At 37.8% G+C, this 19,964-nt stretch overlaps 1 protein-coding gene across 3 annotated transcripts in view; it reads left to right on the top strand.

The window, feature by feature from the left end:
* LOC146004695 (protein arginine N-methyltransferase 7-like) overlaps positions 1-10,960 on the top strand; it is a 47,372-nt gene extending 36,412 nt beyond the window's left edge. For all 3 annotated transcript variants that reach the window (XM_083143644.1, XM_083143642.1, XM_083143643.1), the window contains exons 8-10: positions 421-657; positions 2,384-2,541; positions 10,562-10,960. In XM_083143644.1, coding sequence (XP_082999770.1) covers positions 421-657; positions 2,384-2,541; positions 10,562-10,835 — 669 coding nt within the window. In that variant the 3' untranslated portion in view covers positions 10,836-10,960. The remainder of the gene's footprint in view (positions 1-420; positions 658-2,383; positions 2,542-10,561) is intronic.
* The last annotated feature ends 9,004 nt before the right edge of the window (positions 10,961-19,964 follow it).

The raw sequence follows: 19,964 nt of genomic DNA, 5'->3' as shown, positions 1-19,964 counted from the left end.
ATTCGAAATCTGCACGTCAAGACCTTTCAATAGAGTATATGGTAGACCCCCTTCCCTTTGAATTTTTTTTGGGTTTTATGAAATTTTCACTTTTTTATTTTTTTTATACAGGGGGCGGGGGTGGGGAATCAAGTGTGATGATATTGAATAGCTTTCTTTCACTTATTAAACACGTATTTTTTTGTTTTCCGATGATTCGATGTGTATTTCTCACGATATATGACCGTTCTGGGACTTTTGGACCACCCGGTATGAATTTCCATGCCATTATCTCAATAATATAATTTTTATTGGCAATAGTTTGGGGCCTCTAGCAAGAGAATCACCCCGTGTTTGTCTTATCTGTATTGGTTATTTATTTATTTTTTAATTTAAAGGTCACAGTGTGCATGAATAACATTTTCCCTTAACCTTTTCCAGATTACGCTAGTATTTGGAGAGCCACACTTTTTCACCACTCTACTACCGTGGCACAATCTGTACTTCTGGTATTGGAAAAATGATATTGGGCATCTCCTTGACAAGACAGCAGTCACTGTGCCCTGCTATGCAACAGTTTGGGGAATGGCAGTTGAATTTCTGGATCTGTGGAAAATACGAGCCCCACTTCATGATGTTGAAGGATTCAAAATGAAGAGATTTGATATGCTGATTGAGGTAATAATAAAAAATATTTTGATAGCAAAAACATGGTTAAAATTTATGTACATAAATAAGTATTAATTTTCTGTACCAACTGAGGTACCAGGACAGCCCTGGTTTTGCCTTTGTAGCTAAGTTGATAGAGCAATGGCACTATATGCTAGACACACATTTGAGTCATGGAAGTCCAACAAAAATAATAGAACAGGTTATATGCAGCTCAGATTTATATGGGTGTGAGCTGTTATTTACAAAATGTCTGTAAGTGAGCTGCAATATGTTATTTTGTCCTTTTAAAGATGGCACCTCCACTACAAACTTGCACCAATGAAAGGATGATGTTTCTTGACCTCTAGAAGCTGAAAAGTAATACCGTATTTACTCATGTATAATGCGCACTTTTTTTCCAAAATTTTTGCCCCTAAAAACTGTGGTGTGTATTATGCACGGAATAATTCAGACAGCCAACATGAAACCGTACAGAGTCATTCCATGATTTTGGGACACTTGCATTGATTTTTCATGTTTACGGAACCCTATCATGTTATATATCGTGGTAAAGCTTGAATCCTGCAGTTTCTAAATATGGAAACAGTATTCCATTCAAGATAACGACACTAATGTAAAATGCGGTTGAAATAAGTTCATCAAAAAATGAAGAAACGTTCTGATTTTTATGGTACTTTGGATGAAAGAAAACATAAGGAAAAAGTTAATGAAAATTAAAATGTATTACTGGCCAAATAATATGACATACATGGAGTGTGTAAATTCCTTACTGGAAGAAATCTTGTGCTGCTAACTGCTATTTGGAAGGTCCTGAATTTGCCTCGTATAAATGTTACATTAGTCACGGAAAGAAAAAGTATATATTTTGAAAAAGAAAGAATGAGCAATTGAATAGGTATGATGTCATTCACTATTGATCCGCATAGCAACAGCTTTACAACCTACAACTAAGAAAGCCATTTCTTGAAACTGGATTGTACTGCGCATTATATACGAGATATAATTTTTTGTCACTTTTACCCATCCAAAACCACATTATACATGCATGCGCACTATACACGTGTAAATACGGTAAATATTCAATATCACTATTTAATGCTACCATCCCCCCTTCCAGCAAACTTATGAAGAAGAAAGTTTGTCATGTCAGATGGGTAACTAACTTACTCTAACACTCTGGCATTCCTAAACACAAAAGTGCTTTAAATTTTGTTTCAAGGCCATTGTATGGACTGATAAGGTAATTGGGACTGAACCTACAGTTTAGAGTGCCTCCACCAGGACTTCTTGATTACAATTTCCATCTCTGTCTTGGGCTTTCCACTTGTTGTTCATTCCCACATAAGCTTCGCCCTTGTACCCCACATTTAAGGGAAATCAAACAATTACCCTGATAATCATTTTGGGACACCCTGTATATACTCATGAGGTACTTACATTTCTGCCAAAACTGATTTTTATTGTTCTATTAATTTCATTGACCACTACCACCATCCATTTGTAACTTTTCTGCTTGGTAAGCTTAAAGTTTATATTGTGTGCTATGAGATGTTAGTTGCACCAATGTTGCCAGTTCATCTGCAGCAATCTTTGGGTGTTGGCTGTTGCAGTAATCCATGGATCCATGCAGTATTTTGATCCCATTGCTTCAACAGCTCTTTCCCAATTAATGCAGATGGCTCAGCAGACGAATTGGCCACAGCAATGCAAGATGAAAATTGTGCTGTTTCAGGACTCACGGACCATCAGCGATTCTGCAGTTGAAGCCCATCCGTTGTGGGAGTATCCCTGCAGAGCTTTGAGTAGGCCGTTTCAAGTGATGAAGTTTGATTTCACACAGCCCGTTGTCAAGAAGAAGGTGACTGCATCTGGTTCGGCTGTGATAGAAGGGTAAGCAATGTTCAGTGGAATTCAGTTATGCTTTTCACGTTAAGAGTACTATACTCTGTCCTGGCTATATACGGAGTAAGGCCGTGCATAGTTGCTCCAGAGATAATTGGGACAGAGTATGTTTGACCTTTATTACAGTATCAGTTTATAACTTATCAATACTGAAAACTAACTGGGACTTAGACTTTTTGCAGTTTTTAGTGCCAAATCTGCACCCTAGCGATAACACTTAAATATTTTAATTATTGCTAATATTTGTAGTTTGTTTTTGTGCTTTATAGTTGTGGAAGGCATGCATGATGAAGTGAGTGTTGTCTTGTGCTGGTGAGGTTTTTTTTTTTTTATATGAGTTTGGGTTTTGAGTCCACTTTATGCACAGATAGACTAATCAGGACAGTTACAGTTTAAAGTAGGCTTAGAACCACTGTGTGCCTGTTTCAAAACCTGGGACTTCTTACAATTGGTGGAAAATCTTTCATTCACCAGAAATATGTGGCTCTACATATCATTTACCAATTATTCTATCCAGTGGCAGTCCCTCCATGGAACAGAGGGCAGGCTGTTCCCTTGTACTTATCGCCCTTTTTAGCCATTTAAATTACCTATAATGACATAATAAGAACACTTCTTTCTTCCGAAATCAACACGCCGAAGAAAAACTTTCACCGTGACTGGGCGTTTGTTTACTTCACTTACCCTCGTCGTCCGTCCCACCCTCTGGTCTGACGCCAAGTATTTCCCACCATGCGCGAAGGCAAACGATCCCCATGGTGCCACGGAAGCTGAACTCTCTAGCTGTTCCCTACGAGAGATATAGCGAATTCGTTTTCCTTCGAGTTTTTGCTATGTGCAAAATTTTAATTGCGTCGTAGTGATAATTTTGAGTAGTAGTATATAGTTTTCTAATCTCATTTCTAAATTGCATCTGCCAGTCATAACGAACTGGAAAAATCTTCTGCAGTCTAAGCGTCTGCTAAATGCCTTGGCTAAACGCTGAGAAATAGCTTCCAAGGGAACAGCTCGCGTCAACCTGTTCCAACAGCCCTAAGACGGACCCAGCGGCAGGCGCAGGACAAGAAAGCGAATGTTGCGAGCGTAAGGTTGCGAATGTTGTATGATCGACCGGCTGAACACATAATTGAACTTTACAGAAAATACAGCAAACCAACACCTATCCTAACCGAAATAAAAACTGGATTGTACACAAAGTATTTTCAAACAAGTTACTACAACTCTGTAAAATGATTATCTGGATACTCTTCCAGTGGCAAATTATTGTTGTTCTTGTTTGTTTCCGAGAAAGGAGCTTGGAACAGTTCGCGTTTTGTCACAATTTCTACAAATCTAGCGAACGTCATGAAAAATCTCGGCCATCTGATTGCCATTATTGCATTGACGACGTTTGAATTACCAGAATGCTTAACTCTTACTAGAAAAAAAAAAGAGTCAACTTAATCTACAAATAGAGAGATGAATCAGGTTTCGACAAAACATTTTTTTTTCTCTGATCACTCATAAATTGCTTTCATTTGTTGTGCATGAACAATTTTGTTTTTAATGTTTTCTTTACATTATATCATATTTGCTTTAACATTGGTATTGTCATAATTTTAACATGCTTCATGTATGTCACTTCTGACAATTTGTAACATATGTATTATTTGTTTATTTGGTTCATTTCAACAAGGGTTGAATTTTACTTGGTCTACTGAATTATATTACGACAAGTATGGGAGGGGAGGGGGCAAGTGCAGGGCACCTGTTCCCCTGCTTGATTTAGCACCACACGCCACTGATTCTATCTTTTCCTTAGGAAAATTAGTGGTTTGGCAGTATGATAATTACCACTCCTTTTCATGGTTATCAATGTACTGTATTAAGAATATTGCATGCTTTGTCACTGCAACAGACTGTTATTTATCAGTTCTCAACAATCATAGGTATCTTGATGTTCTCAGGTTCCCACTGTCCTGGAAAAGTCAGGGAATGTAAAATATCATTATTGTAAATTCAGTGTATGTGAATTTCCATGTATTTGTAAGCAGTTGTGGCTGGCAGCTAGTATGATGGGTAGTGCCAACGTGATCAAAAAATCGAAAAAAAATTGCTAGCATATGTCATAGAAATCTAATGAAAGAGGTAATTTTAATGGAACTTTGTTTACTAATATTGCAGACAAAAATTCAGAGTTCCTAAGATTTGTTTATTTTACTTCGCATTTGTACTACTTTTGGCTAATCGCGAAGATAAGGATGAGTGAACACTCACAAAGAACACCGATGCCCAGGCCGAGATTCGAACCCGCAATCCCTGGCGTCGTAGCATGCTGTGCGGAGGTCAGCCAGAGTTTCTAGGAAATAAATGCGACTATTAAAATTTCGATGCCTTCACCTTCACCATTTTTTTTTATATTTTTAAATAGAATTGATGTTTAAATCTGGCATGGGACAGCCAAGTTGTTTAACTTTAAATTTAATATCGTATAGTACCTTGCAAAACGGTGTATGTAATAATGCTTTAATCTGACTCATCTTTACTAACTACCCTTCCTTTCACACACCATCGGACACTTTCACTTCACTAAAAAGAAAAACACTGAACAATTAGAGACACCGAGTCGATCACGGTATTCTCGCCTTGCTTTGTTTATAATTTGCAACCCCAGCATGGCAGACGGTACTTAAACAATCGGTGTTACTAACAACTGAAATATGATTATCTGCTAAATGAACTGTAGATCTACAATTTTTAGAATTCAATGCAAGAAATTTAATTATATCTCCAAGTGAAATTCTTACACTGATAGATTTTTCCTTGTGATTTTCTACAAATATTAAAGTAAAAAATCCCGTGGTGATGCAAATTCCCTTTGATATTTAGGCAATTCTTTTGTACAGAAAATGTCTTCAATGTTTCCAACGTCAGTTGCAACACATGAGTGTCTGCGCATAGGCTAGACTATGCTGGTCCAGAGCAAGTAAGAGAACAGCTGGGGATGCAGTGCAGGAATTGAGGCGGCCGTAAGCTCGAACGCTTACGAGATTTGAATCTCCTCGTTCGTAAATGTATTAATTTAACTATATTTTGGCAAAGCAAGTGCTTTTTATTTTTCTGAGGGTAGGGCCAACTACATGTGCTTTGGTAATACTGTTAAGCCTTGTTTCCACGTTAATAAATATTAATGTTAAGTCCCAAAATAAATTTTTGGGTATTGTTTTAGATGAACACTTGAAATTCTCAAACCACATCGACATGCTTCAACAAAAATTAAGTAAAGTCTGGTCTGTCAGAAGTCTCTATGTAGCTGTAGCAAACTTTGAATCAGTAATAAGGTATGGAATCATGAGCTGGGGAAACAAGGCACATAGCTCCATACTGTTTAAATTACAAAAAAGGGCACTTAGCTCCATACTGTTTAAATTACAAAAAAGAGCACTTCGAATTGTGGCAGGGGTCAATGGGAAATATTTGTGCAGAAATCTCTTCCGTAAGTTCCGCTTGCTTACAATACCCTGTTTGTATATCTGTGAATGTCTCGTATACATCAAACAAAATATTAGTACTTTTGAAACCAATGAAGATATCCATAGCCTGAACACGAGAAATAAAGATAAAATTCGAATGAAGACTTGCCATGTTATCTTATTCTCTACAAGAAGGGACCTAAAACTCATCAGTTGACCTGTATAACAAGTTGCCCAGAGAGTTAAGATACGAACCAAAAGTGGAAAGGTTTAAAAATAAAATCAAAACCATGCTAATTAAACATTCATTTTACAGCATACAAGAATATACAGAGGCAACACTCATCTTTTGAATGCATACAGACATATCTATTGAGCAGAGTGTGAAGAACTAAAGGTCTTGTGTAAGTGTAATCAGTAGAGGCACATATTTTTGGTAAATAAAAAAGCAAAATTTTGGTACAAAAACAGAGTCGATTTCGGGTTTAAAAGCGGTTAATAAAATAAAATTTCGGTGTTATAGCGGTGAATAATCACATTAAAAGTGCTATATAAAATGACATTTTGGTTTTAAAATTGTGAATATAATAGTAAATTTGATTTAAAAACTGCACTTAATACACAAAATAAACTTATCACTTCTAATAGCACATTTATGTAGTTACCAGAGTATTAAGTTTATTCCTGTGTAAAGGAGTCCATTTTTACTTCTCAAATATTTACAGATGAATTAATCAACTTTCCATGAATTGCATAACTCACAGGATACTTCAGACTTCAGAAAGTGTCGCGTCAGTATATAAATGGTAAATTTCGTGTTTTGCAGTTCATTTCGCATTATTTCGTGACAAAACAGGGTAGAAAATGCACCTCAGACCTTTCAGAAACATGAAAAATGAACATTACAGCATGTTATTTCATATTTCTTGTTTTCATCAAAAACGAAATTTGCATGCCTCTAATAATCAGAATAAATGTTAAAAGGTATGGTTAGTTACCATACATGCAGAGCTTGCTGTTGCACATCAAACTGAAATTGTCATATCTTTATATGCAAGGGTTATGATACACCAATAATACTGGGTGTCCCAGAAGTCTTTCCCTGATTACAAACTTTATTCATATCCGCTATATGCAATGTAGAGATGTGAAAGTGGTGCCAAAATGTTGAAAAACTAACCAAGTTTATTTGTTGCAGGTTTCAGTAGTGTGGCTGTAGTGTAGCAGTGTCAGTGCAAAGGAATCCGGAATTCATGCTCTTGACATCAGGTGGCATCTTTCCATACAATGTTTCTTGGACTTAACAGGATTTGGGGATGAAGAAAAATTCCATTTTTTAAATACCAACTTATTGGTGGCAGATATTCTAGACGAAAGAATTCTGTACATTTCAAGTTCCTCTGCACTGTTATTGGTGACCGGGTCTCTTGATACCAGAGGACATGCTGAGCTTTTTCCTGATTTGTGAACATTTCCGGTTTTCTGGGCTCTGACACTGCTACACTACAGCCACGTTACTCAAACCTGCAACAAAAAAAACTTGGTTAGTTTTCCAATATTTTAGCACCACTTTCACATCTCTACCTTGCATATAGGGGATATGAATAAAGTTTGTAATCAGGGAAAGACTTCTGGGACATCCGGTATATGTGTGTATAATGTTAAAATTACCGAACTTTATTATCATGTATTTCTATTTGACATGTGCTATACTACAGATGTACCTACTTGTACAAAATTGTAGTCCTTGGCTGCAAATAAATCATATCATTAAAATGTTGACCAAAGCAAACTTTTATGGTATAAAAAATATATATAAAAACATAATGTTTCCACCCTCTAACAGGGTTTTCTTCAGACGAAGATTTACAATAAATTGATGAGAGATAGAACCATCATCTTATATATACACTCCCAGTACAGAGTCCATACACAAAAGAACAGGAAGGCACCAGTTCTTATCTAAGGACATTTCTTGTCTGGAATTCCTGACAGGTAATTGACACTACCTGACAGGTGATTGACAGGTACCTGGTGAGAGTCTGTGCCTTATCAATTCATCCACTTCTGGACATAGACACGTTCCTTATCTCCTGGACTCCTTCCCTCCTCTTTTCTTTTTTCGTTTTTCTTCCTTCTTCTTTCCTCCTTCCTTTCCCTCATCCTTTCATCCTTTCCACTCATTCTAGCTCTTTTATAGTGCTAGATATATGGTTTATTTCCTTGGCCCCTTTCCACTTCCTCACTAATCCTCTCTTCTCCCTCCCTATCCACCTAGCCTTCTCCCATTCTATATTGTGTCCGTTTCTTTTGTGTGCTTGAATATAGCATTTTCTCCCTCTTTAATCTTACGTCATCATTATGTTGCTTCAACCTGTCTTTCAGTCTCTTGTTTCCCCTATGTACACACTCTCATACTGACAGGAAATGTCCTAACATTAGAACTGGTGCCGTCGTATTCTTTTCTGTATGGACCCTGTACTGGGAGTGTATATATAAGATGATGGTTGTATCTTTCATCAATTTATTATGAATATTCGTCTGAAGAAGACTCTGTTAGAGGGTGGAAATGTTAGGTTTTTATGTACAGTAGAGCGTCGATTATCCGAACGTCGGTCAACCGAACGACCGCTTAACCGAACTGTGTACTTGCTCACTTTCAGATATCTGTAATGAAAAAAGTACGTGACTTAGCTGCTCGTAAGCGTGTAGGCTTGCTTAGACAGACCAAAATAAAGGATTTTTTTAAACGTTAATTTTGTGTACTGTGTGTATTGTTCATGCAAAATGCGTATGTAATATGTACATATTTTTGTTTAATAAACTGTACCACATACTATATATTCCTACTAAAGTTGCCTTTGTACGTTACTTTGTAATACATACTTAAAGAGATGCCTGTTTTTATGAATAAATTTACTGTACAGTACTTCTTTTTGGCAAATAAACATGTACAGTTCGATTATCCGAACAAACCAGTTTTCCGAACACCCATGTCCCCCAATTACTTCGGATAATCGACGCTCTACTGTATATTTTTTATACAAAGGCTGTCGCAGAGAAGGTGAGACTAATTCCTGTGTAGGAAAACAGCAACCTCCATTGGCTAGCAAATGTACTAGGGTGAAAATTTGGTTCATTAGCTGCCGATTGAGACCAAAATGAGCGCAATAGGTCAAAAAGTTGTGACTGCGTAGCAGTTAAAAGACAAGCATGTACATGGACCCCTCCAAGAATCATTAAAATGAAACAAAAAAATTTACAAACCACAAAACTTTTATTCAGAATCAGCCATATTGAGTAGACGTACATCTTTTTCAAAATAGGCACCATTGACAGCTAAGCAAGCGTCCATACGCTCCTGCCACTTTGTGAATGTCTTTGAAAATTCGTCGTCAGGTAGCGAACTGAAGAAAACTTGCGCTGCGGTGATCACTTCTTTGTTTGTCATGAAGTGACGACCACGTAAAGCGGCCTTTAAAAGTGGAAATAGGCAAAAGTCGCAGGGTGCAAGGTCCAGGCTGTATACTGAATGCGGGAAAATTTCAATTTTTCTCTTAGTCGCATAATCCTGAAAAGCCCACGTGGTATGCGGGCGTGCGTTATCGTGGTGCAATATGAAGGAGTTCTTCAAATGCAGCCTCTTTTTTTGCCATGTGCTGGCACAGAGTCTCAATGACTCCTTGGTAATACTGTGGCTCTATTCAGTCTGTCTTGATCGGCATATGCCTGTTGAAACATTGCATATGTTTCCACAGCACTTTTCCCTAAACACCAACAAAATTTTATGGCATGTCGCTGTTCATCTTGAATACTCATCAGGACAAGCAGTGTTATGCACAAAAACCTGGAGGGGTAAACGAAACACGTTCCACGTAAATCAACACAACTGCTCACTAACGTGGTTTCGCAACATGTGACAACTTGCTACGGAAACAGAATGAGTCATCCTACACGACGTGACTAGTGATGAAACCATAGGCAGTGTTGCCAAGCCAGGATAAAATCTGTCTCACCTTCTCTGCGACAGCCTTTGTACTATAAAAGTTTGCCTTGGTCAGCATTTTAATGTTTTATTACATGTGCTTTGTATTTTAAAAGAAAAAACTTTATGAAATGATATCTCTTGCATATAGAACCAGTGATTTCATATTTCCACTTAAAAAATAGTGTTTAAAGAGTTATAAGAAACATTCCTTCTCTCTCTTTCTCTTTCCCTCCCTCTGTTCATGGGGGGAGGGAGAGTGAAATGGAGAAAGGAAAACATTTCTCTCTCCCTCTCTCTGAATTTCAAAATACATGAAAGTCAGGGATTAAAAATCAGCAAAATGAGTGGGAAACTTGGGTACAATACTGGAATGAACCGATCACTTCAAGAGTTGCAGATGGCCTAAAATAACAGTTTGTCAAAAATGTGAGGTTACATGCAATCTGGCAACAGTGATCTCCACCAAGTCTAGTCAGGATCTGTCAACAAAGTGTTAATTATTTCTAAAGGTGCTTGACTAATCCTCCTCCATGGTGCACTCATTTACTCCTCACGTGTTTAATTTCAGATCTGGCACCTGCAATGGTGTGGCCCTCTGGGTGGACTGGCATTTGGACCCAGACTCGAAATATGTTGTTACGACAGGACCAGTCGCCACACCGCAAATAAACAAAAAAATCATGTGGGACATGCACACACGCCAGGGTGTATATTTCTTCAATGATTCCAGAAAAGTAAGAGCTAATAGTGTTTCATGCAGTATGGATTTTTCGGCTGAATTTGTACCTGATACTGGAGATATCATCTTTGGTTTTGATGTGATGGATAAACCATGTTCATGAACTGCGCAATATTTGTTGTAATCTATGTGAAAATAGATTAAGCCTCTGTAAGAGAAAATATGTTGTATATTTTTGTCTCTAGTTTATGATGAATGTTGTCAGTCAAGATGTTATTAAAAATATACACAGCACTTTATGCATTTTTTAAAATTAATTTACCCATTGTTCAGTGCCATGGCATTCCTCGTACTATCCATCCTGTTGAGAAGAGGTTATTTTAACTCTGCTTCGAATTGTTCCCAACCATCTTGCACATCGTCATTTGCGCCAAGGGCTAAACCCTCCTCTGTGCTGTCTGGAATGTTGTTTTAAGTTTTCAGCACATCCTTCTTGAATGTGCTGATTTTAATTTTCTCCGACAGTGTTTTAACATTCCCAGTGATTTATCATCCATGTTGGGGGATGATCAGTTTTAGCTTTGTGAAACCTCCACCCCCTCTCGGAGATTATTTTTTTTGTATGTCTTTACCTTTTTAATGTGTTGTGTGTGTCCTGTACAGGTCCCTTTCCAACCTGTCCCTTTCTCAAGGACTTTTAACATCCCTGTTTTTTAACTCTCAGCTAAAGATTTTAGATAAGAAGATTTTCCCCATACACATTGAGGGGTGGAAATTGGCCACATGTGGCCAAAAAGTTTAAATTAATTCATTCAGTGCCAGTTAAATAACTGTAAATACCATTCGGAAATGCTTCTGCGTTGCTCATTATTCTTGCCACCAATTAATTTTGACAGTTCTTACCAGTTTTGTTGTAGGTTCTCGAGGGATGTGGAGATATGAAACTTTTTCCATACAACCATGAATTGTAGATACATTGTCTTAGCTAGAAAAATATTGAAAAATTGTTCACATTTCCCTACTCAGAGTTTGTTTGAAACATCGAATTGTGGTGAAACTTGGTATAGATGCTATAAAGTACACGGAGATGTGAATGCTGATGTAAAAAACATACTTCAAATTGTCACCACTAGGTGGAAATGTGGTGCTCATATCTGGTACAGAGTGAATACATCCTGGGAGATTCTTCATGATTCCGAAGGGTCATTCACGTTAATGGCAACCATATTGAAGACTGTTGTTTTGACATAAACTGAAAATAAAGATGTGCATGTCCGATGTCTGGTTGTTATTTCAGCACTACTGTTCCACCTGGACGTGAAAATTTGAACTATTCTTTTCTTCAGTATTTGCTTCCCCATAGTCTCCATAGCTTCTATACCAAGTTTCAGCACAATGCATTGCTTCGAACTGGTTCTGGATAGGGGAACTTGAATTATAGCCACCCTGTATATTCTTCTGGGGCTGCAACTAATAAATAGGGAACGGATTTTATGGTGCTGCACCTTTTCAAAAATATAGCTGTTTTCACACCATTTGAGATATGTATTTTAGGACATGAAATCAGTAAAATGAACACACTTTGTTGCATCTTTTGGTGAAATTAGCACATTTATCACCTTTGTACCCCCTCTTTGATGCTTCAGCACCATTTTCTTTCATTTTTTTGTTAAAATATTGGACAGAAAAATTAATGCTTTTCATTCTTCTTAAGCAGCTACATAAAATTCTATAGTCTCATTTTGTAGAGCAGAACAAGAGCTATAAAATGGTATAATATAATCATTGCTGCCCCAGTAGTTTCTGAGACAATGTAGCAAAACCCGCGAGAGAATACACGAACTTCAACAAAACCTATTCGTCAAAACCACAGTTCTCTATGCGGTCCACGTGCAATATATACAGAAGGCGCAGAAATTGAGAGCATTGAAAAAGACATTTTATCAGCACATTTTTTATTTTCAGAACCTTTTTTTCCCTTTCCCGACCATTAATTTTGCACCTTAGAATCCATTCCCTACTAATAAACTTGAAGTGCAGGATAATGGAAATGTCAGGAAATTGTTCCAACAATTTGTTGTATTCAGACCAGAAAGGTTAATGCTTATTGGAGGACAACTTAAATAATTTAAACATTGATTCAACTGCAATATGATTATTAAATGGGAATGTTTTTAGGCTCTTGGGTGTCGCCCAAGCAGAGGACAAGCACTTTGGAACCTGAAGCAACACAAAATGGGGGGAGCACATCTCCCACCAGTTGATTGTTGTAGGGATAGGTCAGATTAATTGGTATGGTGATTTTAGCATTCCAATATGGCCATAAACAGCCTGGAATATAGAGTAAAATTCTGCCAGTTTGTTATTTCTATGGGTATCTAAAACTGTTCAGTGTTTTTGACATTTAGGTCACTTCGTCCTTCAATGCTGTTCGACCACTTGTTGAGTGCTGTAGTGTTTTTAAGAAAAATGAGTCATGACGGTTTCCCAAGTTTGAAGGACTGGTAAATAGTTGACGTTGACAAAATTATTATTTATAATGGAACGAACTCTACTTTATGAGATGTTCTACAATACTTTGATTGATTTATTTTATGTTACCTCACTTTTCTTCCAACTTTGGCTAATTGCAAAAGTGAGGATGAATTGTGATATGATGAAATTGGCGAATCACGAACACACATGGACAGGACAAACTCAGGCTCCACAGAGGATTATACTGACTGAGAGGCCAGGTGGCAGAATCTCGTTAAGCTGCAACAATGCAGTCCAGAGTGTACTATGTGAACATGAGGTTGACATTTGTGTGCCTCTAGAAGTACTTAAAGTACTATAATTGTATAGCTGCACTAAATCGAAATCCTTCAGTTCTTAGAGTAAAGCAAGAAATTGAAAGGATACAAAAACTCCTGTAACATTGAAAACGATTGGTTCATTGTGTATGACAACAGTAGTTGAGGGAAACCTACGTTCAAAAGAATTTTCTTTCAAGGTGGACAAGGAGCCATGTTGATCTAGTTGGTAGAGCATCTGACTGCTACGTGGGAGATCCAGGTTTTTCATTATTTCGTCCCTGTTACCGCAAAAGAATCAACCTTGTGCAAGCCTCCAAGGTTCCGATATGATGCCATCCACACCCTCTTGTGGCATGTTGACAAAACATCTGCGACACCCAGCCTGTAGGTTACAAAGCCAGCAACGATCAGAAAACTCACCACGCAGCCTTGAGGATCCAATGGGAAGGGGTATGTTATGTGACGGGGGACTTTGTTTTCCAATAGAGGGCTGGAAAAGAAACCCAGAGCACCATCGTTATAGTCTTCTGATGTCCTCAGTCTTGCGAACTGCACGATTAAGTGTCCACATGCACTGTATACTGCCAGCGTTCAAAGGACATGAGAATCACAAAAATATGATTGCTGACATACGTATGACATATTATATGTGAAGATAAACGTTTCAGAGCGTTCGGTCTATTGAGACAGCTAACACGTTCATAGACACACTGGCTGGCCGCTGTCACACAAATTTTTCAAGCGCTTTGCGAGGCAAAACTTACTGTCTTTCGTATGAATTTCTATTTGTTTTGTTTGTCTTTGCACATCTCTCTCTCTTTATCTGTCCCTCTCTCTGTGTGTGTGTGAGTGAGTGTGTGTTGTGCAATCAAAAATGTAAAATTGGACGTTCAACTCCAGCTATTCCTGAAATGTGCCAGCAGAGAAGGGCTTCAAATGTAACCAACTTTCAAACTACGGGAAGTTCGAGGGGTTGTGTGGAAACCGAAAGCTTCAAAAACGTAAGTGTTGGTATTGTTTCCTATTTTCTATGGAAAGAACTACGTGGTGCCAAAGTGGATTTGTGGATATTGCAACATGTGAAAATTGTTTCAATCATCCTCGATCTTCTGCTGCATTACATACGTTTGACAACAGACCAAATGAAGTTCAAATAAATGAACAACTGCGCCAAGACATTAATCTTTCCCCTTAGGGATGTTAAGGAAACAGTATCAGGTAGAGTGCTAATTTCTTTCAGTATAACGTACCATGTAGAAGCAATGAATTCTTGGTTTTCTTATTTTTTTCTGGATCGGCTTCCCCAACGGAAAATGGCACCGCATGCCACTGGTGTGAACATGTACTTTATGGTGACATGTCAACCCCTTGTTTATGTGAAATGGCGAACTTTGATGTAAGTGAAAGCATGTGTTGTTTCACAAGTTAAACATTTTCGCATCCACAAAGAAAATCCAAAACACATTGGTACATACCTCACTCAAAGATCTTGTGTGTGCAATCGAAAATGTATCGATATCTGCACCTGCTGAATGTAAAACCAGGTTAAGTGCCATGAATCTAACCTTAACTGAACAGAGAAAGTTGCAATACTTTTAAACTTGTTTTTTTCTTGACATGAATGGGCTTTCAATTCATTTCTTTGATGAAGAAAAATTTGCCCTTGACAAAGCAACTGGGAAACCATCAAACATACAGGAACATGTATATTTGCATGCGAGGTTCAAATTAATGGAAACCTGTTTTTCTGGGGAACTAGTGACAAACATATATTAGCTTACTGAGATAGTAAACCTAATAAGTTCACCCCTTTCCCTGTTTTAAGGTCTAGGAAATCTATGCTCCATTTCAGCTAAGAATAGCATAGAGATAAGATGAGTCGAGCCTTGTCTTATCTCCTGTGTTACAAATACTTTCTCGGTCTTGTTTGTACTTGTTATCATCTCGGTCTCTACTCATAAATTTGTCAAAACTTGAAAAGGAGAGAGAGAGAGCAGAGAGAAAATGAAAGGAAAAGAGGGGGAGGAAACAAATGGGGACGATGAGAGAGAAGGGGGATCCCCCATGGGTGAAGGCAAGCAACAAAGGGAAAGTAAGGAAGAAGAGAGAGAGAGATGTCTCTCTTCCCACCATCTTTCCCCCTGCTCCCCCTTTTCTTTTTCTCCTCTTATCTCCCCCCCTTGCCCGAAAGAAAGGAGCCCCCCAGCATCCATTCCAGAGTCACTTTATGCTCGTATGTGCTAAACGGGACTAGATTTACAGTTTAAATAGAAATAGAAAAATCATGATAAAATTGTGACATTTTTAATGCATTTATTTATTTCTATATGCCTTCATGGTGTGGTGCTAAGCACAAGAGAGCACTTTAACTTTTTTTTTTATTTTACTTCGCTTTATGTGTCACTAATGGATAATTTGTGAAGATGGGGGATGAGTGATGATATGGTGTAATTGATGACTAAACACACAAACATCCATGCCCAGGCTGGGATTCAAACCTGGGACCCCTGGCGTTAATGAATTTATGTATGCATAAATGGGGAAAACATAAATTCTGCTTATAACGATGGAATATGAAAGGTTATAATTCGTATAATTTCATAGTAAAAAACCCCACTTTTTCTTTTGTGGCAATTGTGAATGTATTTATGTACTGAAAATTGAAAACTTCAAAAGAGATCAGTCATGTACTCTTCTAAAGCAGATTTAAATCTTATCGATGGATTTTGTTGCTCCCTTCTTGACACTTCTTAGGAAGAGTGGTAGGAGGGAATGAGGAACAAACTTCATGCTATCATGCTCCATTGCTCCTCTTACCATCCGTCCTGTCAAGATGAAGTCATTCTGCACTTGGCCTTGGATTAGACAGTTGTCTCAACCATGGTGACTTGCTAAAAGGGCTGGACACTCCAATGTGCCGTGTATGTAATGTCATTTTAATTGTACGGCATTTTCTTATTGAATGTGCCAATTTTACTTTCCTTGTACTTTTAATCTTCCCATCTGTTTTTTATCCCTGTTGGGGACAAAGTTTTAAGTAGTATTTTTAGCTTTTTGAGAAGAGTGGGTCTCTTCCACTGTCTCTGATAATGTTTTTAGTGTATCCTCACCTTTTTAATGTGTTGTTTGTTGTGTGGAGGTCCCTTTATAACCTTACACTTTTAGACTTTATAAAGGGGCTTTTTTCACACCTTCTTTAACTCTCAGGTTAGGATTTTAGATAAGAGGATACCGTATTGACCTGAACATAAGCCGCACCCTAAAATTTGAAAGAGCGAAAAGGAAAAAAAGATGATACCCGAATATAAGCCGAGGGAAGAAAAGAGAATACTGGTAACAACAATGCTATTGTTGCATTATCATTATTTCAAACTAGAAATCGGCACATTTTTAACAGCATATGATTTGACGAAATATAGGCTTAGTTTTAGGAAATCACACTGCAGGCTAATGTAAAGGGGTTAGGGAGAGTACACTTTTCTAAAGAAGTAGGCAATTATTGATGATCAATTAAAATTTTGGGATGCGTAGTCACATACAGTCATTTTGATCCCTTCAGTTTCCCCCCCTGGAAAATTAAGTTCAACCAAAAATTATGTATTTGACACATATAATTTCATTTTAGCCACAATAATATGTGTTAATTATTGCACGAACACCATAAATTCAAATTTAAGCAATGTTTTTTTAGGGAACAACACTATTTTTGGGGAAAATCTGCCTTGTTTGCCCCACTCTGGAAAAAAATACCTTCCTTTCCCCTCCCTGGAAAAAATCCTGCAGACGTCCATGGTACTGGCCCGAATATAAGCTGCACATTTTATCCAAATTTCAATTGTGAAAAATTAGGATGAGTCTTATATTCACATCTTTCACAATCATTTCGAGCAATTTTCATCTCCTTAAAAAAGATTTCCAAGAGCACCAGCTAAGTGAACTAACTATATAGTACCATAATATAGTAGAATTGGTTTACAATGGTTTGAATTCTTTTGGAAAGGGTGATATGTTTGTAAAAAACAATTTATATTCTGCACTCAACAGAGAGTAGAAAATCAATTTTTAAAGTTTTCAAATAAGTAAAGCATTGGGTGGATCAAAGAAGAATCAAATACAAATTCCTTGGAATGTACAGCCATGGAAAAGTTATTCATAGGGTGACCAGACACACATTCAAAAAAAGGAGGACAATGTCATAAAAAAGAGGGCACCGCAAAAAATGGCGACTCATTTGCCGTTACTCATAATTTCATTAATAAATAAAGTACCAACACTTTGCTGACATAAAATTCTGATGATTTTTTCAATACTTTGAAATTTCCTCTTGCTTTCAAGCAACGAAAGCAATCTCCTAATCTTATTTAACACATGACAATCATAATTAAGATATCTATACTTTGAAGCACAGAATTTTACTCTTTTGCCAATTCTTGGATATTAGAATGCAAATGTAACAAGTAAGCTTCGCTGAAACTTATTTCCAAGAACCTAATTTACATTGTAGTTTAGATTGGGTCAAAAAATATGATTTTAATGCCACAAACATTTCTAGTACTCATCAACTGCAGAGGAAACTGACAGCCACCTTACACTTTACCTCTGGTGGAGCATCCCAGAGGTCCCGGGTTCGAATCCCAACCTGGGCATGGGTGTTCTTTGTGAGTGTTCCTTCATCTCATCATATCATCGCTCATCCTCATCAGATTGCAAAGCAACAAGTTAGTTGGGGGACAGAACTTTGTTTGTTCGGGATGGGAAATTGTTTTAAATCCCGACGTTCAGAACGGAAAAAATTCACAAATTCCCGATGAAGTCATGACATTTTCTCGACGGGAAAAAAAAATTCCAACGCTGTGGAAATCTCGAACTTTACACTTATTATTATTTTTTTTTTAAAAAAAATAAAAAATCTAATAATTTCCGGGAAGTGTCAAGGACACTTACAATGCTGAAAACATCAAGAATGAACCACTTTTAAAAATTGCCATTTGGAAGTTCCGGACTGCTCGGAATCCAGAAAAGTCTGGAAATCATTTCTAGAAGTCGGAATCGGGATGGCAGATTTTTTAAACCGATCCCGGTACCGACTTTTCTGGATCCCACACACCCTTACTAATGACTCAGTCGGGAAAGTGATAGTGTTCAGCTCCTATGTTAGGTGAGCATTGTTCGAATACTTAATGCGCCCCAAGTGATATGATGGATGATCGTTATGTGTGGAAACGTTCTCTGTGGAGCACATTTGTTACGGTCGATTCTATACTCTTTCCAAAAAAAAGTAGGACTTTACTGATTTAAGAGGACGTCTGGTCACCCTAGTTATTCAGTAATATTAAGTAATGCAGAAGGGTAGGCAACACACTTTGCATCTTTCAATGATAGGGTAATTGTGGCTTTTCCTCGTCTTCCATGCAAAGGCTGGCAGGGCAGGAAATGTGGGAAAGTTGTGTTACAGAACATTGATAGCTCGAAGCAAGAGTTGCATGTTGAACGAGATGCTAAAATAATTATTACCTGATTACAAAGTCTACTGTCAGTACAGTTGCCCTACTGTAGAGTGCACTAGCTGTACAGTAGATCTACAATAGGATTTCAGTAAATTTCATAGTACACAGTAGAAGACATTTGAACACACTAGAATTTGTCTATTGTAAACAGTAGATATTTCAAGCAGGGTAATCTCACTCTATACTAACTTTTTCCAATGCTGTGGCGTCGTGAATATGTTCTGATTATTTTTTTTTGTTGTTGTTTCATTACATTCTTCCATTTTTGAGGAATTGCAAGTTACAATTCCTCACAAATGGACGGTACACTTTATATTCTATTAAACTGAAAAGTTTTCGGTATTTGAAAATTTATATCTAATAAGAATTATCGTCATTCAAAATTAACGTTTCCATGGTTCGTTGATGGTTAATGTGACATTTTCAGTGAGGGATAAACGTATTGCATTGCCCTTATTTTACATGTCACATTTCTGCATATTTCCGTTCAGCGCGTCGATGGGTTTCAATGATTATTAGCAGTAGCGGCCAGTGCCGTGCCCAGGATTTTCGAAAGGGAGGGGTTACGTACACTTTTTCTGGTAGTCAGCTCTCATTTTGCCATCTTTTCCTACCTTTGATGTTCTTTTTTAGAAATACTGGACCAAAAGGGGGGGTTATAACCCCCACCAACCCCCCTTGGGCACGCCACTGGTAGCGGCGATTGGGTGCCAAAACGGAGGTGCACTTTCTCTTGGAAGTCAAGGCTTAGCATTAAGATGATGTAGTGCAGGAGCAAAAACTAGGGAGGGGGGCAACTGCCCTCTCGCCTCCCTAATTGCCGCCGTTGAATTATCAGATGAAAACTATGGACACACAAAGGAACTAGGCCAGAAATCTAGGATAGAACTTTCGGTGTGGTCCGTGCGGCGACAATGCACTTGTCACCGAGGCAGCTAAACGCTTTTTGAGTTATCGCATGGCACACCTTTCTAGGCGCCCCCGCTCCCC

Source organism: Lepisma saccharinum, chromosome 22 (assembly GCF_977018435.1).
Source record: "Lepisma saccharinum chromosome 22, izLepSacc3.1, whole genome shotgun sequence".
Taxonomy (NCBI): domain Eukaryota; kingdom Metazoa; phylum Arthropoda; class Insecta; order Zygentoma; family Lepismatidae; genus Lepisma; species Lepisma saccharinum.
This window is presented reverse-complemented; position numbering and strand designations above follow the sequence as displayed.